We start from the raw sequence: 26657 nt of genomic DNA on the forward strand, positions 1-26657 counted from the left end.
TACACTATACTGTAATATTTATCATAGACTGTACTGTAATATTTATCATAGACTGTATTGTAATATTTATCATAGACTGTACTGTAATATTTATCATAGACTGTACTGTAAACTTTATCATAGACATTACTGTAACGTTTATCATAGACTGTACTGTAATATTTATCATAGACTGTACTGTAATATTTATCATAGACTGTACTGTAAACTTTATCATAGGCTGTACTGTAAACTTTATCATAGACTGTACTGTAAACTTTATCATAGACTGTACTGTAATATTTATCATAGACTCTACTGTAAGCTTTATCATAGACTGTGCTGCAAACTTTATCATAGACTGTATTGTAATATTTATCATAGACTGTATTTTAATATTTATCATAGACTGTACTGTAATATTTATCATAGTCTGTACTGTAATATTTATCATAGACTGTACTGTAATATTTATCATAGACTGTACTGTAAACTTTATCATAGACTGTACTGTAAACTTTATCATACACTGTACTGTAAACTGTATCATACACTGTACTGTAAACTTTATCATAGACTGTACTGTAAACTTTATCATAGACTGTACTGTAAACTTTATCATAGCCTGTATTGTAATATTTATCATAGACTGTATTGTAATATTTATCAGACTGTACTGTAATATTTATCATAGACTGTACTGTAATATTTATCATAGACTGTACTGTAAACTTTATCATAGACTGTACTATAATATTTATCATAGACTGTACTGTAAACTTTATCATAGACTGTATTTTAATATTTATCATAGACTATTGTAATATTTATCATAGACTGTACTGTAATATTTATCATAGACTACTGTAATATTTATCATAGTCTGTACTGTAATATTTATCATGGACTGTACTGTAAACTTTATCATAGACTGTACTGTAAACTTTATCATAGACTGTACTGTAAACTTTATCATAGACTGTATTGTAATATTTATCATAGACTGTATTGTAATATTTATCAGACTGTACTGTAATATTTATCATAGTCTGTACTGTAATATTTATCATAGACTGTACTGTAATATTTATCATAGACTGTACTGTAAACTTTATCATAGACTGTACTGTAATATTTATCATAGACTGTACTGTAAACTTTATCATAGACTGTACTGTAAACTTTATCATAGACTGTACTGTAAACTTTATCATAGCCTGTATTGTAATATTTATCATAGCCTGTATTGTAATATTTATCATAGACTGTATTGTAATATTTATCAGACTGTACTGTAATATTTATCATAGACTGTACTGTAATATTTATCATAGACTGTACTGTAAACTTTATCATAGACTGTACTGTAATATTTATCATAGACTGTACTGTAAACTATCATAGACTGTACTGTAAACTTTATCATAGACTGTACTGTAATATTTATCATAGACTGTACTGTAAACTTTATCATAGACTGTATTTTAATATTTATCATAGACTATTGTAATATTTATCATAGACTGTACTGTAATATTTATCATAGACTGTACTATAATATTTATCATAGTCTGTACTGTACTATGTATCATAGACTGTACTGTAATATTGATCATAGACTGTACTGTAATATTTATCATAGTCTGTACTGTACTATGTACCATAGACTGTACTGTAATATTGATCATAGAATGTACTGTAGATGTGTTCTACTATTCTTTCAGCTTGTATTATTATATTAGTATTGATTGGGTGTCTACTAGTGATGTAATAAATGTCACTATCTCATCCAAAACCTGTAAGCTTTACTCAATTGTGATTCATACTATATACCGTAATAATCTTAAATGTGTACATACATTACATTTGTAGACAGGCATGCATCCACTGAGTTACCATACAGAGCCAAAACACTGCCTCACACACCTTCTACAGCAGTGTTCCTCAGTGTGTGTATGAACTATAAGCATCTGTGTGTTACTGCAGGTGTGCAGGGACCGCCGGTGCCAAAACAACTCTTTCACCGAGCTGGAGGGCTGCATCGCTCGCTGCCATGGCCATGGGGTAAGCACTAGGCCTCACACACACACACACACACACACACACACACACACACACACACACACACACACACACACACACACACACACACACACACACACACACACACACACACACACACACACACACACACACACTTTTCTCCATCCCTGTAATCTTTTTGACGTACATTGTCCTTGGGGCGAAGGCAGATGGCTGTCTCTGTAGCTCTTGTAAAACAGGAGAAATGGATGGTAGCGACACAACACCTGAAGCCATGAACTATTTGTTGGTTAAGTACTGCGTAGCCACAGGGAGAGATGGCTGATCATATCTTTGTTTATGAGACAATAAACATTGTGTTTGCATTGTGTACAACTTTAACCACCTGTCCCTATAGGAATCTAGGCCTAACTTTGTTTTCATTGTCATGACTCACACATATCACTGTCAGCTGTTTAGTGGCGTGCCGCTTTTGGTCGCCAGAGACACAGACAGCGGTAATTTAACACCCCAACATTTCTTATCTTAAAACGGGCCCTCCAGGTCGGCCATCTTAGAAGCGGAAAACTGTTGACTCTCAGTAAGCAAGAGGGCTTCCATTAGCGAGGCGCTGGCATTCTATAATGTTTTTAAATCTCCTCAACCAACAGCTTCCTGAGCCCTAGAGACAAACAGAACATGCTCTCATTCTTTAATCTCCTTCTCTTGTTCTATCATTCATTCTCTCTCTCTCTGCCCTGTTTAAAAGTCTTCATTTGTCCTGTTTTGCTTACTCCCTCACTCTGAAAGGCCAGCGACTGGAAATGGCTCTGAGGAGGGATTATTTAAAGCATAGTTTTCCCCACTCTTTCTTCTCTTTTGTGACTTTTTCATTTGCATTATAATTTGGTTCCTATTGATCCCCGGGCTTAAAGAGAGCAGCGCGGATGTAAAAAAAAATAAAAATGACTAGCGTCTGTATCTTTGCTAGAGTACAAATGAAGAAGCAGCTTCACTGCATCTACAGTATCATCTTGGCTCTGCAGCTTCTCTGCATTTATCATCTTGGCTCTGCAGCTTCTCTGCATTTATCATCTTGGTTCTGCAGCTTCTTTGCATTTATCATCTTGGCTCTGCAGCTTCTTTGCATTTATCATCTTGACTCTGCAGCTTCTTTGCATTTATCATCTTGGCTCTGCAGCTTCTCTGCATTTATCATCTTGGCTCTGCAGCTTCTCTGCATTTATCATCTTGGCTCTGCAGCTTCTTTGCATTTATCATCTTGGCTCTGCAGCATCTCTGCATTTATCATCTTGGCTCTGCAGCTTCTTTGCATTTATCATCTTGGCTCTGCAGCTTCTCTGCATTTATCATCTTGGCTCTGCAGCTTCTCAGCATTTATCATCTTGGCTCTTGGTTTCTTCTTTGGCTTTGAGAAGCATGAAAAATATTCACAAAACAACTTCAGAGGGTCACAAGAGGGAACTTTTTTTGTAAAAACACTCAACAAGCATGTTTCTAATCAGTGATATGATAATTGTGTTGGTGTAATTAAGGCATGGAAAGAATTTTCTACATAATTTAGCAGCATGAAATACTGTGTGATGCAGAATGTCCGGCGATAGTAATCAAGTGGAAAATGTTATTTTTCACCAAGAGTTTTGAAATCAGTATCAAAGAAGTGGATTTGCAACGCCAAGATCTTTGATTGCTAAACTTGGCACAAAGAACTATAACCCTTTCATTCAAAGTTCATTCAACACCCAATGTCTTCGAGTTTGGTTCAGTGGTCAATGTCATCGAGTTTGGTTCAGTGTTCAATGTCTTCGAGTTTGGTTCAGTGTTCAATGTCTTCGAGTTTGGTTCAGTGTTCAATGTCTTCGAGTTTGGTTCAGTGGTCAATGTCATCGAGTTTGGTTCAGTGTTCAATGTCTTCGAGTTTGGTTCAGTGTTCAATGTCTTCGAGTTTGGTTCAGTGTTCAATGTCTTCGAGTTTGGTTCAGTGGTCAATGTCATCGAGTTTGGTTCAGTGTTCAATGTCTTCGAGTTTGGTTCAGTGGTCAATGTCATCGAGTTTGGTTCAGTGTTCAATGTCATCGAGTTTGGTTCAGTGGTCAATGTCATCGAGTTTGGTTCAGTGGTCAATGTCATCGAGTTTGGTTCAGTGTTCAATGTCATCGAGTTTGGTTCAGTGTTCAATGTCATCGAGTTTGGTTCAGTGTTCAATGTCACCGAGTTTGGTTCAGTGTTCAATGTCTCGAGTTTGGTTCAACATTCAAATCGTACAGTTATTTCAATATTCAAAAGTCATTCAGTTTAACATTCAAAGCCATTCAGTCACTTCAACATTCAAAACCATTCAGTCACTTCAACATTCAAAACCATTCAGTCACTTCAACATTCAAAACCATTCAGTAAGTTCAGTTCAACAGTCAAAATGATACAGTTGGTTGAAGTGTTTAGCACCAGACAGCAGAATCACACAGAATCTCAGTATGACTTCACAGTGAAAGAAAGCCTGTCAGATTCAAACACCTCATGTAGTAAACAAAATGTAGCATGCTAGCTAAATTCACTTGTCACTTCTCCAGACACGTACTGTAAGGTCAACACGGTAACACAGGTGTGTGTGTGTGTGTGTGTGTGTGTGTGTGTGTGTGTGTGTGTGTGTGTGTGTGTGTGTGTGTGTGTGTGTGTGTGTGTGTGTGTGTGTGTGTGTGTGTGTTTTCCACAGGTGTGCAACAGCAATGGCAACTGTCACTGTAACCGAGGGTGGGCACCTCCCTTCTGTGAGAAGCTTGGTCTGGGTGGCAGTGTGGACAGTGGGCCTGTCCAGTACCACAGTGAGTTGACCTTCACACACAGACATGCTCCTTCCTGGGATTCACGACGCCCCCTATCAATCTTCACACACCATCTGAATGTAACATTAGCGCAGCCTTGGTGTTTCTGGCCCAGTTTTAACATTCTTCCAGCAGTTCCAAATACATTTTTTAGAGGTCATTTGGTCACTTAGCAGATGCTTCTATAAAGGTTTCTATAAAAGTGGGTAACATTATTTTCCCTCTCTGTGTACTCCAGGTCAGCTGGGCTTGGTGTTAGGTCTTCTGTTTGTCTTCCTGGTTCTCCTACCTGGGATCCTCATCACCTTCTACTGCTATAAGATCAAGAGCTCCTACTACCACAAGTGGCTCTCCCAAAGAGACAAGAACAACAAGGCTAACAGGTAACTTACAGTCCTAGCCGCGCCTCTATAAGACTTAATGAAGTCTTCATAAACCCTTCATAAGCCCTTCATTAGGCCAACATAGATGCTTCACAAAGAAAATGGCACTCTATACAATAGGTTTTGTTTAAACAATGGATTGAACCCTAGAATCATCTAATAACTCAGAGACTGATTACACCAGGATGCTGGAAGGGTTTGTAGCTAGAGGGATAACACCAGGATGCTGGATGGGTTTGTAGCTAGAGGGATAACACCAGGATGCTGGAAGGGTTTGTAGCTAGAGGGATAACACCAGGATGCTGGATGGGTTTGTAGCTAGAGGGATAACACCAGGATGCTGGAAGGGTTTGTAGCTAGAGGGATAACACCAGGATGCTGGATGGGTTTGTAGCTAGAGGGATAACACCAGGATGCTGGATGGGTTTGTAGCTAGAGGGAAAACACCAGGATGCTGGATGGGTTTGTAGCTAGAGGGAAAACACCAGGATGCTGGATGGGTTTGTAGCTAGAGAGATAACACCAGGATACTGGATGGGTCTGTAGCTAGAGGGATAACACCAGGATGCTGGATGGGTTTGTAGCTAGAGGGATAACACCAGGATGCTGGAAGGGTTTGTAGCTAGAGGGAAAACACCAGGATGCTGGATGGGTTTGTAGCTAGAGAGATAACACCAGGATACTGGATGGGTCTGTAGCTAGAGGGATAACACCAGGATGCTGGATGGGTCTGTAGCTAGAGGGATAACACCAGGATGCTGGATGGGTTTGTAGCTAGAGGGATAACACCAGGATGCTGGATGGGTCTGTAGCTAGAGGGATAACACCAGGATGCTGGATGGGTTTGTAGCTAGAGGGATAACACCAGGATGCTGGATGGGTTTGTAGCTAGAGGGATAACACCAGGATGCTGGATGGGTTTGTAGCTAGAGGGATAACACCAGGATGCTGGATGGGTCTGTAGCTAGAGGGATAACACCAGGATGCTGGATGGGTTTGTAGCTAGAGGGATAACACCAGGATGCTAGAGGGATAACACCAGGATGCTGGATGGGTTTGTAGCTAGAGGGATAACACCAGGATGCTGGAAGGGTTTGTAGCTAGAGGGATAACACCAGGATGCTGGATGGGTCTGTAGCTAGAGGGATAACGCCAGGATGCTGGATGGGTTTGTAGCTAGAGGGATAACACCAGGATGCTGGATGGGTTTGTAGCTAGAGGGATAACACCAGGATGCTGGATGGGTTTGTAGCTAGAGGGATAACACCAGGATGCTGGAAGGGTTTGTAGCTAGACTGATTACACCAGGATGCTGGATGGGTTTGTAGCTAGAGGGATAACGCCAGGATGCTGGATGGGTTTGTAGCTAGAGGGATAACACCAGGATGCTGGATGGGTTTGTAGCTAGAGGGATAACACCAGGATGCTGGATGGGTTTGTAGCTAGAGGGATAACGCCAGGATGCTAGAGGGATAACACCAGGATGCTGGATGGGTTTGTAGCTAGAGGGATAACACCAGGATGCTGGATGGGTTTGTAGCTAGAGGGATAACACCAGGATGCTGGAAGGGTTTGTAGCTAGACTGATTACACCAGGATGCTGGATGGGTTTGTAGCTAGAGGGATAACGCCAGGATGCTGGATGGGTTTGTAGCTAGAGGGATAACACCAGGATGCTGGATGGGTTTGTAGCTAGAGGGATAACACCAGGATGCTGGATGGGTTTGTAGCTAGAGGGATAACACCAGGATGCTGGATGGGTTTGTAGCTGTGACTTACTACTACTGTACACACATCATCCTCTGACTGCAATCTGCCCACTCTTCACTTTCTGCACCATCACAACACCTTTATAGGGGTAAACAAATGTAATGTACCCTCATAAAATCTAATACCTTTCCCTCTCTTCCAGTAGAAGACCAATATGCTCATACACACAGAGACCGGGCATCAGAATGCTGAGTGAGTTAGTGCCCCTGAAAACAGGCCTGTCGGACAGTGTAGTTTACAGGAGAGGGAGGTAGTCTGCCGTGGTGCCCCTGGAAATAAAGGTCTGTTGACCTTCTGAATGGACAGAGAAATAGGTTAATCATTGGTATTGGACTGGAAAAGGGATCTGATTTTATTAAAGAGAGGAAGTACAAAGGAGTCTTTTGAAGGAATATTTATCCCTACAGGAAATGACCCTTCTTGTTAGGTAATTAAAAGGCTCTTTAGCGGAGACCAGCTGCAGTATTTTTTTGTTTTTAGTTTCGGAGCCAATAGTTTGCGTATCAATATCAGGTTACTGTGTATGGTTGATTGGGGAGAATTCTGTGTTTTGATGTATTTTAGTGTGTGTGTGACTGTGTGTGTGTGTGTGTGTCTGTGTCTGTGTCTGTGTGTCCACTTCCACACACTTTTCTAACAGCTGTTGTGGGATTAGCCAAAAGCATACAAATTGAACCAATGAGGTTCTTTAGAAGTTTCTTGCCAGATGTTAAGTTAAAACATTATACCTCCTCATCGACCTCCTCCTCCTCGACCTGCTCCTCCTCTACCTCCTCCTCGACCTGCTCCTCCTCCTCCTCTACCTCCTCCTCGACCTGCTCCTCCTCCTCCTCTACCTCCTCCTCGACCTGCTCCTCGACCTGCATCAAACTCCTTGAGAATACTTGATGGGGACACAGACAGACAGACAGACAGACAGACAGACAGACAGACAGACAGACAGACAGACAGACAGACAGACAGACAGACAGACAGACAGACAGACAGACAGACAGAGACACACACACACACACACACACACACACACACACACACACACACACACACACACACACACACACACACACACACACACACACACACACACACACACACACACAACGTAATGTTTTCCAGCCCAGTCCTCCACAAGTGGGGACTATCAAATCAATAGAACGTAGGATTGAAAAGCCAGCACAGTCTTCAGAATAAATCTGTCTAGTTGATGGCCTCTAACACCCTTGTGGCCTCCATCCTTGTTATTCCCTCAGACTTGAAGGCTCCATGGAGAAGGGTAAGAACGGACACCTCAACCCGGCATTTCATCTGAAGGTGGTGGGGCCAGCGAACAAAGGAAACAGTCACAAGGGGGTGAGCGTCAAAGGAGAGCAGAGTTCAATCTGAGTTGACTTCCGTCTCTCTGTATGCTGGCAATGTTTCTCTCTGTGTTTCTGTGAAGAACTGAAGATATTGAACTGAAATCAAGCTGGCCTTGAGTTCAATGACCATATTTACAACTGTAGCTCTGCGTGTCAATGTTCTGTAGTAGCAACTGTCACTTCCTGCCTGCAATTTATAAATGTTTTTCAACATATACTTCATATAAAACTTGAATGACACAATCCCCAAAATGTTCTCTACAGCTCCCTCACACCAGCAAAGAGGTGCTGCCTCTCCGGCCAGGCCCCACCCCTAACGGCACTCAACCTGTCAACATTGTGCGTCCCCTAAGGCCCGCCCCCTCGCCGCACAACACGCCACAGCGCTTCAAGGTGGTCCACCCACCTTCACTTGTCAGCAAGCAACCCGGGGCCCCGCCGAAATCCCCCGCCGCTCCTCAAAAACTCACGCCACCCAAGAAACCGCTTCCCCTCAACCCAACACGATCACCACTGGTATCCAACCCAACACGATCACCACTGGTATCCAACCCAACACGATCACCACTGGTATCCAACCCAACACGATCACCACTGGTATCCAACCCAACACGATCACCACTGGTATCCAACCCAACACGATCACCACTGGTAAGTTTGTATTTTTTTACTATAATTTTATTTGTTTGTTCATCGAGAAAATGTCTTTCTGTTTTAAAGATCATCCAGTGTTTGTTGTTTTTACTAACAGGATTTTGTTGCACCGAGGAACTAGATGAAATAGCAATGTTTTTGTTTTAATCTTCTTATTGTTTTCCATCGATTTCCTAAAACATTTTCCCACCTCTGCCTATTAACTGTAAAAAAAAGCCTTGGAAAATCACATTGGCCTTGAATTTAATATTGCTCTGTGTTTTGCACGAAATGAATTTCTCTGCGGTTGTTTTTTGATAAGCATCTAAGAGCGGAGGTAGAGGTACACTGTAATGAAATAACACACCATGAATTCAGACAAAGCCTGCCAACCACCGGATTAAAAACAGCTTGAGATGTTTAATAAGACTGGGTGAATCCTGTCCACGGTAGTGGAGGGTCTATTCTCCTATTATTAGGAGTGTGTGATATGGTGAAGTGATGTGTTTGTGCTTTGATCGTGTTCTAAGGTCTCTCTCTCTCTTTTGCCTGTTTCTCTATTCTCCTTTACATTTCTCTCTTGTTCTCTCACTTTTTCTATTTCACTGTTTCTCTCTCTCTTTTTCTCCCACTCTTTCTCCCTCTATCTCCCCCCTCTTTACGAGTCTCTTCTCTCTATATGTCTCTTCTCTCTTTCTTTCTCCCCCTCGCTCTCTCACTCATTCTTTCTCTCTATCTCTCCCCCTCTCTCTGTCTTTCCCCCTCTCTCTACGAGTCTCTTCTCTCTCTCCCCCTCTCTCTACGAGTCTCTTCTCTCTCTCTCTCCCTCTCTCTACGAGTCTCTTCTCTCTCTCTCTCCCTCTCTCTACGAGTCTCTTCTCTCTCTCCCCCTCTCTCTACGAGTCTCTTCTCTCTCTCTATCTCTCCCCCTCTCTCTACGAGTCTCCTCTCTCTCTCTCTCTCTCTCTCTCTCTCTCTCTCTCTCCCCCTCTCTCTACGAGTCTCTTCTCTCACTCTCTCTTTCTCCTTCCCAGTTGGTGTCAGAGCTGCAGCCCAGACACTCCCCCTCTCCTCCTCAGAGGCCCCTGCCCCTCAGCCCCGCCAGAGGGGGGGTGTTACCCGTGAGCCCAGCGAGGGCGAATCCTCCCAAACCTTCCAATGGGCTGCTGGTGATGATGCCCCCTGCCGTCGGCCCCAAACCAGTGGGCAAGCTGTCCGTCATCCCTCCTCTCAAAGCACTCAGGTGGGTCCACACATACGAAGGAAGGCAGGCAGGCAGGCAGGCAGGCAGGCAGGCAGGCAGGCAGGCAGGCAGGCAGGCAGGCAGGCAGGCAGGAAGGCAGGCAGGCAGGCAGGCAGGAAGGCACTATGTGGCATACTGCAAAAGCAAAGATGATATTATTAGCTCCGGGATTCTAGAAAGCTGTGACCATCCTTGTCTAGCAGGGAAACTTGATTTTTATAGTTGAAAAAAAATGATTTGGTTTTATTATTTGAGCTTAAAAATTACATTTAGGGAAATGTTATAAGGGAAAGATTTGTTTTTGTAATTTTCAAAATATTTTCAATATTATTAATTTCCATGTCGGCACTGTGCCAGGAAATGCCCTTGTCCAGAGCAAAGAATCACTATTTCAAAATCCCCCCCAAAAAGTGTTTAAAACTGTAAAAGCAAAAATCTATTTTACCTGATAATATATACTGCTCAAAAAAATAAAGGGAACACTTAAACAACACAATGTAACTCCAAGTCAATCACACTTCTGTGAAATCAAACTGTCCACTTAGGAAGCAACACTGATTGACAATAAATTTCACATGCTGTTGTGCAAATGGAATAGACAACAGGTGGAAATTATAGGCAATTAGCAAGACACCCCCAATAAAGGAGTGGTTCTGCAGGTGGGGACCACAGACCCCTTCTCAGTTCCTATGCTTCCTGGCTGATGTTTTGGTCACTTTAGAATGCTGGCGGTGCTTTCACTCTAGTGGTAGCATGAGACGGAGTCTACAACCCACACAAGTGGCTCAGGTAGTGCAGCTCATCCAGGATGGCACATCAATGCGAGCTGTGGCAAGAAGGTTTGCTGTGTCTGTCAGCGTAGTGTCCAGAGCATGGAGGCGCTACAAGGAGACAAGCCAGTACATCAGGAGACGTGGAACGTGGAGGAGGCCGTAGGAGGGCAACAACCCAGCAGCAGGACCGCTACCTCCGCCTTTGTGCAAGGAGGAGCAGGAGAAGCACTGCCAGAGCCCTGCAAAATGACCTCCAGCAGGCCACAAATGTGCATGTGTCTGCTCAAACGGTCAGAAACAGACTCCATGAGGGTGGTATGAGGGCCCGACGTCCACAGGTGGGGGTTGTGCTTACAGCCCAACACCGTGCAGGACGTTTGGCATTTTCCAGAGAACACCAAGATTGGCAAATTCGTCACTGGCGCCCTGTGCTCTTCACAGATGAAAGCAGGTTCACACTGAGCACGTGACTGACGTGACAGAGTCTGGAGACGCCGTGGAGAACATTCTGCTGCCTGCAACATCCTCCAGCATGACCGGTTTGGTGGTGGGTCAGTCATTACATTTACATTTAAGTCATTTAGCAGACGCTCTTATCCAGAGCGACATAAAAATTGGTGCATTCACCTTATGATATCCAGTGGAACAACCACTTTACAATAGTGCATCTAAATCTTTTAGGGGGGGGGGGTTAGAAGGATTACTTTATCCTATCCTAGGTATTCCTTAAAGAGGTGGGGTTTCAGGTGTCTCCGGAAGGTGGTGATTGACTCCGCTGTCCTGGCGTCGTGAGGGAGCTTGTTCCACCATAGGGGTGCCAGAGCAGCGAACAGTTTTGACTGGGCTGAGCGGGAACTGTGCTTCCTCAGAGGTAGGGGGGCCAGCAGGCCAGAGGTGGATGAGCGCAGTGCCCTCGTTTGGGTGTAGGGACTGATCAGAGCCTGAAGGTACGGAGGTGCCGTTCCCCTCACGGCTCCATAGGCAAGCACCATGGTCTTGTAGCGGATGCGAGCTTCAACTGGAAGCCAGTGGAGAGAGCGGAGTACTTGGGAAGGTTGAACACCAGACGGGCTGCGGCGTTCTGGATGAGTTGTAGGGGTTTAATGGCACAGGCAGGGAGCCCAGCCAACAGCGAGTTGCAGTAATCCAGACGGGAGATGACAAGTGCCTGGATTAGGACCTGCGCCGCTTCCTGTGTGAGGCAGGGTCGTACTCTGTGAATGTTGTAGAGCATGAACCTACAGGATCGGGTCACCGCCTTGATGTTAGTGGAGAACGACAGGGTGTTGTCCAGGGTCACGCCAAGGTTCTTAGCACTCTGGGAGGAGGACACAATGGAGTTGTCAACCGTGATGGCGAGATCATGGAACGGGCAGTCCTTCCCCGGGAGGAAAAGCAGCTCCGTCTTGCCGAGGTTCAGCTTGAGGTGGTGATCCGTCATCCACACTGATATGTCTGCCAGACATGCAGAGATGCGATTCGCCACCTGGTTATCAGAAGGGGGAAAGGAGAAGATTAATTGAGTGTCGTCTGCATAGCAATGATAGGAGAGACCATGTGAGGATATGACAGAGCCAAGTGACTTGGTGTATAGCGAGAATAGGAGAGGGCCTAGAACAGAGCCCTGGGGGACACCAGTGGTGAGAGCACGTGGTGCGGAGACAGATTCTCGCCACACCACCTGGTAGGAGCGACCTGTCAGGTAGGACGCAATCCAAGCGTGGGCCGCGCCGGAGATGCCCAACTCGGAGAGGGTGGAGAGGAGGATCTGGTGGTTCACAGTATCAAAGGCAGCAGATAGGTCTAGAAGGATGAGAGCAGAGGAGAGAGTTAGCTTTAGCAGTGCGGAGAGCCTCCGTGACACAGAGAAGAGCAGTCTCAGTTGAATGACCAGTCTTGAAACCTGACTGATTTGGATCAAGAAGGTCATTCTGAGAGAGATAGCAAGAGAGCTGGCCAAGGACGGCACGTTCAAGAGTTTTGGAGAGAAAAGAAAGAAGGGATACTGGTCTGTAGTTGTTGACATCGGAGGGATCGAGTGTAGGTTTTTTCAGAAGGGGTGCAACTCTCGCTCTCTTGAAGACGGAAGGGACGTAGCCAGCGGTCAAGGATGAGTTGATGAGCGAGGTGAGGTAAGGGAGAAGGTCTCCGGAAATGGTCTGGAGAAGAGAGGAGGGGATAGGGTCAAGCGGGCAGGTTGTTGGGCGGCCGGCCGTCACAAGACGCGAGATTTCATCTGGAGAGAGAGGGGAGAAAGAGGTCAAAGCACAGGGTAGGGCAGTGTGAGCAGGACCAGCGGTCGTTTGACTTAACAAACGAGGATCGGATGTCGTCGACCTTCTTTTCAAAATGGTTGACGAAGTCATCCGCAGAGAGGGAGGGGGGGGAGGGGAGGAGGATTCAGGAGGGAGGAGAAGGTGGCAAAGAGCTTCCTAGGGTTAGAAGCAGATGCTTGGAATTTAGAGTGATAGAAAGTGGCTTTAGCAGCAGAAACAGAAGAGAAAAATGTAGAGAGGAGGGAGTGAAAGGATGCCAAGTCCGCAGGGAGGCGAGTTTTCCTCCATTTCCGCTCGGCTGCCCGGAGCCCTGTTCTGTGAGCTCGCAATGAGTCGTCGAGCCACGGAGCAGGAGGGGAGGACCGAGCCGGCCTGGGGGATAGGGGACATAGAGAGTCAAAGGATGCAGAAAGGGAGGAGAGGAGGGTTGAGGAGGCAGAATCAGGAGATAGGTTGGAGAAGGTTTGAGCAGAGGGAAGAGATGATAGGATGGAAGAGGAGAGAGTAGCGGGAGAGAGAGAGCGAAGGTTGCGACGGCGCAATACCATCCGAGTAGGGGCAGAGTGAGAAATGTTGGAGGAGAGCGAGAGGGAAAAGGATACAAGGTAGTGGTCGGAGACTTGGAGGGGAGTTGCAATGAGATTAGTGGAAGAACAGCATCTAGTAAAGATGCGGTCAAGCGTATTGCCTGCCTTGTGAGTAGGGGGGGAAGGTGAGAGAGTGAGGTCAAAAGAGGAGAGGAGTGGAAAGAAGGAGGCAGAGAGGAATGAGTCAAAGGTAGATGTGGGGAGGTTAAAGTCACCCAGAACTGTGAGAGGTGAGCCATCCTCAGGAAAGGAACTTATCAAGGCGTCAAGCTCATTGATGAACTCTCCAAGGGAACCTGGAGGGCGATAAATGATAAGGATGTTAAGCTTGAAAGGGCTGGTAACTGTGACAGCATGGAATTCAAAGGAGGCGATAGACAGATGGGTCAGGGGAGAAAGAGAGAATGTCCACTTGGGAGAGATGAGGATTCCAGTGCCACCACCCCGCTGGCCAGATGCTCTCGGGGTATGCGAGAACACGTGGGCAGACGAGGAGAGAGCAGTAGGAGTAGCAGTGTTATCTGTGGTAATCCATGTTTCCGTCAGCGCCAAGAAGTCGAGGGACTGGAGGGTAGCATAGGCTGAGATGAACTCTGCCTTGTTGGCCGCAGACCGGCAGTTCCAGAGGCTGCCGGAGACCTGGAACTCCACGTGGGTCGTGCGCGCTGGGACCACCAGGTTAGAGTGGCAGCGGCCACGCAGTGTGAAGCGTTTGTATGGCCTGTGCAGAGGGGAGAGAACAGGGATAGACAGACACATAGTTGACAAGCTACAGAAGAGGCTACGCTAATGCAAAGGAGATTGGAATGACAAGTGGACAACACGTCTCGAATGTTCAGAAAGTTAAGCTTACGTTGCAAAAATCTTATTGACTAAAATGACTAAAATGATACAGTACTGCTGGCTGGTGTAGTAGGCTAGCTAGCAGTGGCTGCGTTGTTGACTTTGTTTGAAAGTGTAGCTGGCTAGGTAACCTCGATAGTTTCAGTACTACACCTTTATCCTGATACAAAGGCAACTATGTAGCTAGCTAACATAACACTAATCAAGACGTTCCTTTGTAATGTATTTAGTTTCTACAATGCTGCTCGTCGGTAATAGTTGGCTAGGTTTGGAAAATGGCGTCGCGGGGGACGAAAATAGCTGGCTAGCTAACCTCGATAATTACTCTAAACTACACAATTATCAAACTATGACAAAGACAACTATGTAGCTAGCTAACGCTACACTAGTCAAATCGTTCCGTTGTAATGTATTAGTTTCTACAGTGCTGCTAGTCGGTAAAGGTTGGCTAGCTAGCAGTGGGTTTGATGTTGACTAGGTGTTTTGACTAAGTCTGGAGAACGGCGTCGCGTCGCGGCGGACGAAAATAGCTGGCTAGCTAACCTTGATAATTACTCTAAACTACACAATTATCTTAGATACAAAGACAGCAAAGACAACTATGTAGCTAGCTAACACTACACTAATCAAATCGTTCCGTTGTAATGTATTAGTTTGGTGTGGGGTGGCATTTCTTTGGGGGGCCGCACAGCCCTTCATATGCTCGCCAGAGGTAGTCTGACTGCCATTAGGTACCGAGATGAGATCCTCAGACCCCTTGTGAGACCATATGCTGGTGCGGTTGGCCCTGGGTTCCTCCTAATGCAAGACAATGCTAGACCTCATGTGGCTGGAGTGTGTCAGCAGTTCCTGCAAGAGGAAAGCATTGATGCTATGGACTGGCCCGCCCGTTCCCCAGACCTGAATCCAATTGAGCACATCTGGGACATCATGTCTCGCTCCATCCACCAACGCCACGTTGCACCACAGACTGTCCAGGAGTTGGAGGATGCTTTAGTCCAGGTCTGGGAGGAGATCCCTCAGGAGACCATCCGCCACCTCATCAGGAGCATGCCCAGGCGTTGTAGGGAGGTCATACAGGCACGTGGAGGCCACACACACTACTGAGCCTCATTTTGACTTGTTTTAAGGACATTACATCAAAGTTGAATCAGCCTGTAGTGTGGTTTTCTACTTTAATTTTGAGTGTGACTCCAAATCCAGACCTCCATGGGTTGATAAATTGGATTTCCATTGATTATTTTTTGGTGATTTTGTTGTCAGCACATTCAACTATGTAAAGAAAAAAGTATTTAATAATATTATTTCTTTCATTCAGATCTAGGATGTGTTGTTTAAGTGTTCCCTTTATTTTTTTGAGCAGTATATATAATGTACTTTTCTTGCAAAAGCCTTTTCTGACTTTAATATTTATCTTAAAACTGTGAGTTTTAGTCAAATCCATCAGATTTCTCAAAAATGAATCAGGAATGATTAGGGTCAACTATACCATAAGGACCCCTTGTTCATGTCTTCATTACATGTAGTACAACAAGACAATGCATGGTTCCGGAAGTCCGTTTGATAGATTTAAACAAACGATATTGAAATCACCATGGTCAGAAACTTAGCCTGTCAACTCTATCTCCCTGATAGATTAACATAAAATATGGTTCAAATATGTTACTTTTAAATTAGGTCTCGGGTTCATAAAGCAACTGTGGCTAAATTTCTACTTAGTATTGTACTTAAAGTAGATTATTTATTTTTTATTGCAATTTATCAACTCCATAAAACATCAACTTTTTGTCTAACGTCAAATTCCGTCAGAGAATGAACCAATCTGATGGAATGGTTGTTTTTATTGGGGATTTTTTCAAATGAATCATTTTTCATATTTTACAAATGTTTGCGTTGAACTTTTATTTTTAGAAGCAAAAACATGTACGTCTTAAAGCATCTGTTGTTAACTCCGTCACTGCTGGTTAACCATTCTGAAGATCTGTCACTGTTGTCAATATTCTGAAAACATCTTTTAATCAGTGTTCTGCAACATTACAGTATTAAACTATTTAAACCTATTTGCTGTTCTAGACTTGTTCGCTTTATAAATGTTATTTTATGTTCTGAATCTAGAAAAATTTGCCAACATTTTTTATGAAATTAGCCCTGAAGCATTACATATTTCAATCATCTAATGTAAGAATGAAACAATCAAAGGCCTTTAAACACTTGAAATGCCTTTTATAGTGTCAAAACAGAGTTAACATAAATCCAGTTAGTTGCATTTTATGTAAAACATTCTTTTTTATATAATTAGGTTTTTCTTTTACACGGTATGATGGCTAAAATATTGGACTATCAAAATATGTATTTTAAACTGTGTTAATATAATGAAAATGATTGGTGATTTTTTTTGGGGGGGGGGTGATGTTCCCGTCTTTCAAGAATCCCTGAGCAACATATATTTATAATGAGCTTATTTCATGCATCACTGTGACTCACATTTTAAACTGTGTTCTTCTCATTTATAACCCATTAGAGAGACTGCTGGCTTTGTGGTTAATAGCGATACTTCACTGTGAGCTCTGCCATAGATTATAATAAATACACTTTGTTTTTAGCTCCAAATAGTTGTCCAATGTTCCTGCCTCGGCATCAAATTAACTTGATATTAGTCTCCCTGATAAAATGTTAAAAAGCCACTCCTAGAATTTGTTTCTCATAAATAGGCCATTGTTAACATTGTTGTTCTTTCAACCTGCTTCTTTCCAACAAGTCTACAACAATTCCCCCCTTGAGTGGCAATTTTATTATTTCCCATAAAAAGAACAACAGGGCTGTGTCTTGAGAAAAACACTATTTTCTCCCCTGATTCCTGTATCTCTCCATTTTACACTGTCTTCAACTCAGGCAGCAAAGCTGTCATAGCGAGGGGGGAGGCAGGGTGTGTGTGTGTGTGTGTGTGTGTGTGTGTGTGCGCACGCTCACTCTCCTGGTGCTTTATTTAACTAGGCAAGTCAGTGAAGAACAAATTCATATTTACAATGACAGCCTCCCCCCGGCCAAACCCAGACAGCCAATTGTGTGCTGCCTTATGGGACTCCCAATCACGGCCGGTGGTGATACAGCCTGGAATCGAACCAGGGTCTGTAGTGACACCTATAGCACTAGAGATGCAGTGCCTTAGACCGCAATGCGCCAATCAGGAGCCCGTGATAAGAACCTACCAGAAGTAGAAGTTCATAAGCCACAACTCACATTGCCAAACACAGATCTCTGTCGGCTATCACCCGGTTTGTCAAACAATCAATTCTCACTTTATTTTGCTGTTATGTTCGGAATCTGACACGTGGTAAGATGAGGTCAGCACTGTATTTCTTTGAGAAGCAAAGAAGGCGACTAGCCGAGCATCTCTGTTGTCTTTATTCATCTGCTATGTTTAAAGCTGCTCACAAAACTCTAGGGTGATGGCTGTTGGGATTTCTGGGTGGTTCTGGGAGTTCTGTCTGAAGACTGGGCATGTAAAACAAACGTCTCTCTCAACATCACCCCTTCCTCGTTTCACTCAGGTCTTTTATTTTAGGGGACAGCCACCACACAACAAGCCCCTGTCTACACTGTGTTAAAACAAGCCCCTGTCTACACGGTGTTAAAACAAGCCCCTGTCTACACTGTGTTAAAACAAGCCCCTGTCTACACGGTGTTAAAACAAGCCCCTGTCTACACTGTGTTAAATCAAGCCCCTGTCTACACGGTGTTAAAACAAGCCTCTGTCTACACTGTGTTAAAACAAGCCTCTGTCTACACTGTGTTAAAACAAGCCCCTGTCTACACTGTGTTAAAACAAGCCCCTGTCAACACGGTGTTAAAACAAGGCCCTGTCTACACGGTGTTAAAACAAGCCTCTGTCTACACTGTGTTAAAACAAGCCTCTGTCTACACTGTGTTAAAACAAGCCTCTGTCTACACTGTGTTAAAACAAGCCCCTGTCTACACTGTGTTAAAACAAGGCCCTGTCAACACGGTGTTAAAACAAGGCCCTGTCAACACGGTGTTAAAACAAGCCCCTGTCAACACGGTGTTAAAACAAGGCCCTGTCTACACTGTGTTAAAACAAGGCCCTGTCTACACTGTGTTAAAACAAGCCCCTGTCTACACTGTGTTAAAACAAGCCTCTGTCTACACTGTGTTAAAAGCTACTGTTTCTCTCTTTTTCTTCCTTTGCTTCTCTTTCCTCCTCTCAGGCTGGTCCCAGGAGCGAAACCAAACACAGTCTCCTCGCCTTTCCGAAAATGACCCTGGGAGCCTTGCCTTGCCTTGCCGAGAGGAGCCTATCAGGAGCCAGCAGTCAGTCCGCAGCAGTCAGCCTATTTGCACTACAGCGATCTTGTTGGAGGGCTGGTACAAGACAGGTGTTGATCAACAGTAATAGCTAAGGAGCAAGGCAGAGGCTGATGGAGGGGGGAGGGGGGGGTGGAGGAAGATGAGGAGGGGGATGTTGGAGAGGGAAGGAAGAGGGGGGAGGGGGAGGGTTTGAAGAGGAGGGGGGAGGGAAGGAAGAGGATGGGGAGGGGGAGGGAAGGAAGAGGATGGGTGAAGGAAGGAAGAGGGGGGGGCTAGAGAGTGAAGGAAGAGGGGGGGCTAGAGAGGGAAGGAATAGGAGGGGGAGGGACTAGAGAGGGAAGGAAGAGGAGGGGGAGGGGCTAGAGGGAAGGAAGAGGAGGGGGAGGGGCTAGAGAGGGAAGGAAGAAGAGGGGGGGGACTAGGGAGGGAAGGAGGGGGAGGGACTAGGGAGGGAAGGAAGAGGAGGGGGAGGGACTAGAGAGGGAAGGAAGAGGAGGGGGTAGGGGGGTACAGGAGTGAACATGGAGGGTCCTGTCGCCTGACTTGAAAATTGTGACTTTTATGACCTCACCCCAACAGCACCGTGACAACGACAAAGATGACGACACGGTTTTGCACGGATGGAAAATCATGCAGACTGAGATGTGCTATTGCTGGGGGTGGTCACATTGCCAAAACCTTGTTTGTTTGTGTTGTCAATCCGTTTACGCACCGTGTATAGCGCTAGCTAGCATTTTCTAATTATCGTTGTGTACTTGTCTGTTTACGTTTAGTTTTTGTAACGGTTTGTGTTATGTGCCAAAGAGGACTTTTGAGGCATGTTGTTGATCATTGCAATTTGATTTGAATGTCTCTTGCTGTGTGTATTATTTTCTTACATAAAAAAATCACCTTTTTACAAACTGTCATGTGTGTTTCTTCTTCTTTCTCCTTTTAAGGTTGAGATCTACACACACATACATTGAGGGAAAAAAGTATTTGATCCCCTGCTGAATATGTACATTTGCCCACTGACAAAGAAATGATCAGTCTATAATTTTAATGGTAGGTTTATTTGAACAGTGAGAGACAGAATAACAACAAAAAAATCCAGAAAAACGCATGTCAAAAATGTTATAAATTGATTTGCATTTGAATGAGGGAAATAAGTATTTGACCCCCTCTCAATCAGAAAGATTTCTGGCTCCCAGGTGTCTTTTATACAGGTAACGAGCTGAGATTAGGAGCACACTCTTAAAGGGAGTGCTCCTAATCTCAGCTTGTTACCTGTATAAAAGACACCTGTCCACAGAAGCAATCAATCAATCAGATTCCAAACTCTCCACCATGGCCAAGACCAAAGAGCTCTCCAAGGATGTCAGGGACAAGATTGTAGACCTACACAAGGCTGGAATGGGCTACAAGACCATCACCAAGCAGCTTGGTGAGAAGGTGACAACAGTTGGTGCGATTATTCGCAAATGGAAGAAACACAAAAGAACTGTCAATCTCCCTCGGCCTGGGGCTCCATGCAAGATCTCACCTCGTGGAGTTGCAATGATCATGAGAACGGTGAGGAATCAGCCCAGAACTACACGGAAGGATCTTGTCAATGATCTCAAGGCAGCTGGGACCATAGTCACCAAGAAAACAATTGGTAACACACTACGCCGTGAAGGACTGAAATCCTGCAGCGCCCCCCCCCCCCCCCCACAAGGTCCCCCTGCTCAAGAAAGCACATATACATGCCCGTCTGAAGTTTGCCAATGAACATCTGAATGATTCAGAGGACAACTGGGTGAAAGTATTGTGGTCAGATGAGACCAAAATGGAGCTCTTTGGCATCAACTCAACTCGCCGTGTTTGGAGGAGGAGGAATGCTGCCTATGACCCCAAGAACCCCATCCCCACCGTCAAACATGGAGGTGGAAACATTATGCTTTGGGGGCGTTTTTCTGCTAAAGGGACAGGACAACTTCACTGCATCAAAGGGACGATGGATGGGGCCATGTACCGTCAAATCTTGGGTGAGAACCTCCTTCCCTCAGCCAGGGCATTGAAAATGGGTCGTGGTTTGGTATTCCAGCATGACAATGACCCAAAACACACAGCCAAGGCAACAAAGGAGTGGCTCAAGAAGAAGCACATTAAGGTCCTGGAGTGGCCTAGCCAGCTGAACTCAAGCTGAAGGTTCAAGTTGCCAAACGTCAGCCTCGAAACCTTAATGACTTGGAGAAGATCTGCAAAGAGGATGGGGACAAAATCCCTCCTGAGATGTGTGCAAACCTGGTGGCCAACTACAAGAAACGTCTGACCTCCGTGATTGCCAACAAGGGTTTTGCCACCAAGTACTAAGTCATGTTTTGCAGAGGGGTCAAATACTTATTTCCCTCATTAAAATGCAAATCATTTTAGAACATTTTTGACATACGTTTTTCTGGATTTTTTTGTTCTTATTCTGTCTCTCACTGTTCAAATAAACCTACCATTAAAAGTATAGACTGATCATTTATTTGTCAGTGGACAAATGTACAAAATCAGCAGGGGATCAAATACTTTTTTCCTCTCACTGTATATACAGTTGAAGTCGGAAGTTCACGTACACCTTAGCCAAATACATTTAAACTCAGTTTTTCACAATTCCTGACATTAAATCCTAGTAAAAATTCCATGCTTTAGGTCAGTTAGGATCACCACTTTATTTTAAGAATGTGAAATGTCAGAACAATAGTAGAGAGAATTATTTATTTCAGCTTTTATTTCTTTCATCACATTCCCAGTGGGTCAGAAGTTTACATACACTCAATTAGTATTTGGTAGCATTGCCTTTAAATTGTTTAACTTGGGTCAAACATTTCGGTGTGCCTTCCACAAGCTTATGATGGCTGCGTGGACCCATGGTGTTTATACTTGCATACTATTGTTTGAACAGATGAACGTGGTACCTTAAGGTGTTTGGAAATTGCTCCCAAGGATGAACCAGACTTGTGGGGGTGTACGATTTTTTTTCTGAGGTCTTGGCTGATTTCTTTTCATTTTCCCATTATGTCAAGCAAAGAGGCACTGCGTTTGAAGGTAGGCCTTGAAATACATCCACGAGTACACCTACAATTGAATAAAATGATGTCAATTAGCCTATCAGAAGCCTCTAAAGCCATGACATAATTTTCTGGAATTTTCCAAGCTGTTTAAAGGCACAGTCAACTTAGTGTATGTAAACTTCCAACCCACTGGAATTGTGATACAGTGAATTATAAGTGAAATAATCTGTCTGTAAACAATTGTTGTGTCATGCACAAAGTAGATGTCCTAACTGACTTGCCAAAACTATAGTTTGTTAACAAGAAATTAGTGGAGTGGTTGAAAAACGAGTTTTAATGACTCCAACCTAAGTGTATGTAAACTTCTGACTTCAACTGTATATACAATAAAGGTCAAAAGTTTGGACAAACCTACTCAATCAAGGGTTTCCCCTTTATTTTTACTATTTTATACATTGTATAACAATAGTGAAGACAGCAAAACTATGAAATAACACATGGAATCATGTAGTAACCCAAAAAGTGTTAAACAAATCAAAATATATTGTATATTTGAGATTCTACAAAGTAGCCACCCTTTGCCTTGATGACAGCTTTGCAGACTCTTGGCATTCTCTCAGCAATGTTCATGAGGTAGCCACCTGGAATGCTTTTCCAACATTCTTGAAGGAGTTCCCACATATGCTGAGCACTTGTTGGCTGCTTTTCCTTCACTCTGCGGTCCAACTCATCCCAAACCATCTCAATTGGGTTGAGGTAAGGGTGATTGTGGAGGCCAGGTCATCTGATGCAGCACTCCATCACTCTCATTCTTGGTCAAATAGCCCTTACACATCCTGGAGGTGTGTTTTGGGTCATTGTCCTGTTGAAAAACAAATGATAGTCCCACTAAGTGCAAACCAGATGGGATGGTGTATCACTGCAGAAAGCTGTGGTAGCCATGCTGGTTAAGTGTACCTTGAATTCTAAATAAATCCCTGACAGTGTCACCAGCAAAGCACCCCCACACCTCCTCCTCCATGCTTCACGGTGGGAACCACACATGCAGAGATCATGTGTGAGTGTTCATGTGTGTGTAATGTGTATGTGTGTTTGTGTTGTGAGTGTTTGTAGGGTCAGTGGAAGACAGAGTCAGTGTAGATAGTTTGGGTACCATTAATTGGCTATTTAGCAGTCTGGCTATTTAGCAGTCTTATGGCTTAGGGGTGCCGATGCTCTGGTACCGTTTGCCAAACATTCTATGGCTTGAGTGGCTGGAGTCTTTGGCATTTTTTGGGCCTTCCTCTGACACCGCCTGATATAGAGGTGCTGGATGGCAGGGAGCTCAACCCCAGTGATGTACTGGGCTGTCCACACCACCCTCTGTAGTGCTTTATGGTCAAGGGCGGTGCATTTGCCATACCAAGCGGTGATGGAGCCAGTCAAGATGCTCTTGATGGTGCAGCTGTAGAACTTTTGGAGGATCTGAGGACCCATGCCAGATCTTTTCAGCCTCCTGAGGTGGAAGAGGCTCTGCCATACCCTCTTCACTTGTCAGCTACCATGGCAAAGGAACATTTAGAACAAACGGCTGGGTATAGATGTAGAATAAAAAAACTTCACGACAGGGTCACGTCTCTGGCAACCCTAGATTTGTTTTGGGACTTTATCTCATAGAAGGATTAAAGAGTATGAATAAATTAATCAAAATAATGTTTTTAATTAAAATATGTCAATCATTATTTGAATTTGTTGGCAACCCGTTGTATAAAAGTGACAATGTCCCTGAAGCCTGTGTTTTGGAGGACTTCGTCTCTGGCCTAACAACACACATGCCAAAATATATCCTCCAAACACCGGCTTCTCTGGCATTATCACTTAAACAATGACCTCCAAGGTCTCCCACTCCACTACTGTTAGACAACAACGGTCTTCATTGGACAGCACCTGCGTTTCCACGTTATTCCTTCTGACACAAAATCGTATTTTTAACTGGTTCCTACCCTGAACTACTGAATTACTGTATTAAAGGCCCAGTGCATTCAAACACGTGATTTTCTGTGTTTTATATACATTTCCACACTATGAAATTGTGAAAATGAGAATAATCCCATTTTAGTGTAAGATCTGTTTGAAAGAAAAAACCGACTGGAATTTCAGCCTGTTTTGGTGGGATGGAGATTTAGCCTTCCATGCTGACGTCACCATCCGGTAAATTTGTTAAAAGACCAATAAGAAAGTCAGTTCCAAACCTCTCTGCCAATAACAGATAACTTTCAGTTTTCCCCTCCCCACTCAGACCACTCCCAAACAGTCCTAACTAAATTCTTGCTTGAGAAATTGCTCTTTGCTTAGAAGCTTTTTTTGTTTCTTTTTGACTATTTTAATTGAAAACAATCGCAGTAAGGTACTTCATTGTTACCCAGAAATGATTTGATATTGAGATCAAAATGTCTGCATTAGACCTTTAAAGTCATGATCATATTCATGGTGTTTTGGTGGCTAGACTGGTTATATTCACCAGAAGTGGCCAAAATGGGGGTTATTACTATGACGTGACCTAAAATTGTCAAATCTGTTGACATTTGATCAGTGGTGTAAAGTACTTAAATAAAAAGTACTTTAAAGTACTACTTAAGAAGTTTTTGGGGTATCTGTACATTACTATTTATATTTTTGACAACTTCTACTTTTACTTCACTGGATTCCGTAAAGAAAATAATGTATTTTTTACTCCATACGTTTTCACTGACACCCAAAAGTACTCGTTATATTTCGAATGCTTAGTAGGACAGGAAAATTGTCCAATTCACACTAATTAAAAAAATAAAATAATTGAATCAAGAGTTCTAAATAACACACATATCAAGAGAACATCCCTGGTCATCCCTACTGCCTCTGATCTGGTGGACTCACTAAACAGAGAACATCCCTGGTCATCCCTACTGCCTCTGATCTGGTGGACTCACTAAACAGAGAACATCCCTGGTCATCCCTACTGTCTCTGATCTGGAGGACTCACTAAACAGAGAACATCCCTGGTCATCCCTACTGCCTCTGATCTGGAGGACTCACTAAACAGAGAACATCCCTGGTCATCCCTACTGCCTCTGATCTGGTGGACTCACTAAACAGAGAACATCCCTGGTCATCCCTACTGCCTATGATCTGGTGGACTCACTAAACAGAGAACATCACTGGTCATCCCTACTGTCTCTGATCTGGTGGACTCACTAAACAGAGAACATCCCTGGTCATCCCTACTGCCTCTGATCTGGAGGACTCACTAAACAGAGAACATCACTGGTCATCCCTACTGCCTCTGATCTGGTGGACTCACTAAACAGAGAACATCCCTGGTCATCCCTACTGCCTCTGATCTGGTGGACTCACTAAACAGAGAACATCCCTGGTCATCCCTACTGCCTGTGATCTGGTGGACTCACTAAACAGAGAACATCACTGGTCATCCCTACTGCCTGTGATCTGGAGGACTCACTAAACAGAGAACATCCCTGGTCATCCCTACTGCCTCTGATCTGGTGGACTCACTAAACAGAGAACATCCCTGGTCATCCCTACTGCCTCTGATCTGGTGGACTCACTAAACAGAGAACATCCCTGGTCATCCCTACTGCCTCTGATCTGGAGGACTCACTAAACAGAGAACATCACTGGTCATCCCTACTGCCTCTGATCTGGTGGACTCACTAAACAGAGAACATCCCTGGTCATCCCTACTGCCTCTGATCTGGTGGACTCACTAAACAGAGAACATCCCTGGTCATCCCTACTGCCTGTGATCTGGTGGACTCACTAAACAGAGAACATCACTGGTCATCCCTACTGCCTGTGATCTGGAGGACTCACTAAACAGAGAACATCCCTGGTCATCCCTACTGTCTCTGATCTGGAGGACTCACTAAACAGAGAACATCCCTGGTCATCCCTACTGCCTCTGATCTGGAGGACTCACTAAACAGAGAACATCCCTGGTCATCCCTACTGTCTCTGATCTGGAGGACTCACTAAACAGAGAACGTCCCTGGTCATCCCTACTGCCTCTGATCTGGTGGACTCACTAAACAGAGAACATCCCTGGTCATCCCTACTGTCTCTGATCTGGAGGACTCACTAAACAGAGAACATCCCTGGTCATCCCTACTGCCTCTGATCTGGTGGACTCACTAAACAGAGAACATCCCTGGTCATCCCTACTGTCTCTGATCTGGTGGACTCACTAAACAGAGAACATCCCTGGTCATCCCTACTGCCTCTGATCTGGTAGACTCACTAAACAGAGAACATCCCTGGTCATCCCTACTGTCTCTGATCTGGTGGACTCACTAAACAGAGAACATCCCTGGTCATCCCTACTGTCTCTGATCTGGAGGACTCACTAAACAGAGAACATCCCTGGTCATCCCTACTGCCTCTGATCTGGAGGACTCACTAAACAGAGAACATCCCTGGTCAGCCCTACTGCCTCTGATCTGGTGGACTCACTAAACAGAGAACATCAGTGGTCATCCCTACTGCCTCTGATCTGGAGGAATCACTAAACAGAGAAGATCACTGGTCATCCCTACTGCCTCTGATCTGGAGGAATCACTAAACAGAGA

At 44.3% G+C, this 26657-nt stretch overlaps 1 protein-coding gene across 1 annotated transcript in view; it reads left to right on the forward strand.

Annotated features, from left to right (window-relative positions):
• Positions 1 to 19172, forward strand: part of adam19a (ADAM metallopeptidase domain 19a) — a 242938-nt gene extending 223766 nt beyond the window's left edge. Inside the window, exons 17-23 of the mRNA XM_045721473.2 lie at positions 1966 to 2043; positions 4736 to 4844; positions 5083 to 5227; positions 8248 to 8347; positions 8620 to 9006; positions 10023 to 10231; positions 18937 to 19172. Of these exons, the coding sequence (XP_045577429.2) occupies positions 1966 to 2043; positions 4736 to 4844; positions 5083 to 5227; positions 8248 to 8347; positions 8620 to 9006; positions 10023 to 10231; positions 18937 to 18988 (1080 nt within the window). The 3' untranslated portion in view covers positions 18989 to 19172. The remainder of the gene's footprint in view (positions 1 to 1965; positions 2044 to 4735; positions 4845 to 5082; positions 5228 to 8247; positions 8348 to 8619; positions 9007 to 10022; positions 10232 to 18936) is intronic.
• Positions 19173 to 26657: the final 7485 nt, after the last annotated feature.

The sequence above is a fragment of the Salmo salar genome, chromosome 07, assembly GCF_965601325.2.
Source record: "Salmo salar chromosome 07, fSalSal1, whole genome shotgun sequence".
Taxonomy (NCBI): domain Eukaryota; kingdom Metazoa; phylum Chordata; class Actinopteri; order Salmoniformes; family Salmonidae; genus Salmo; species Salmo salar.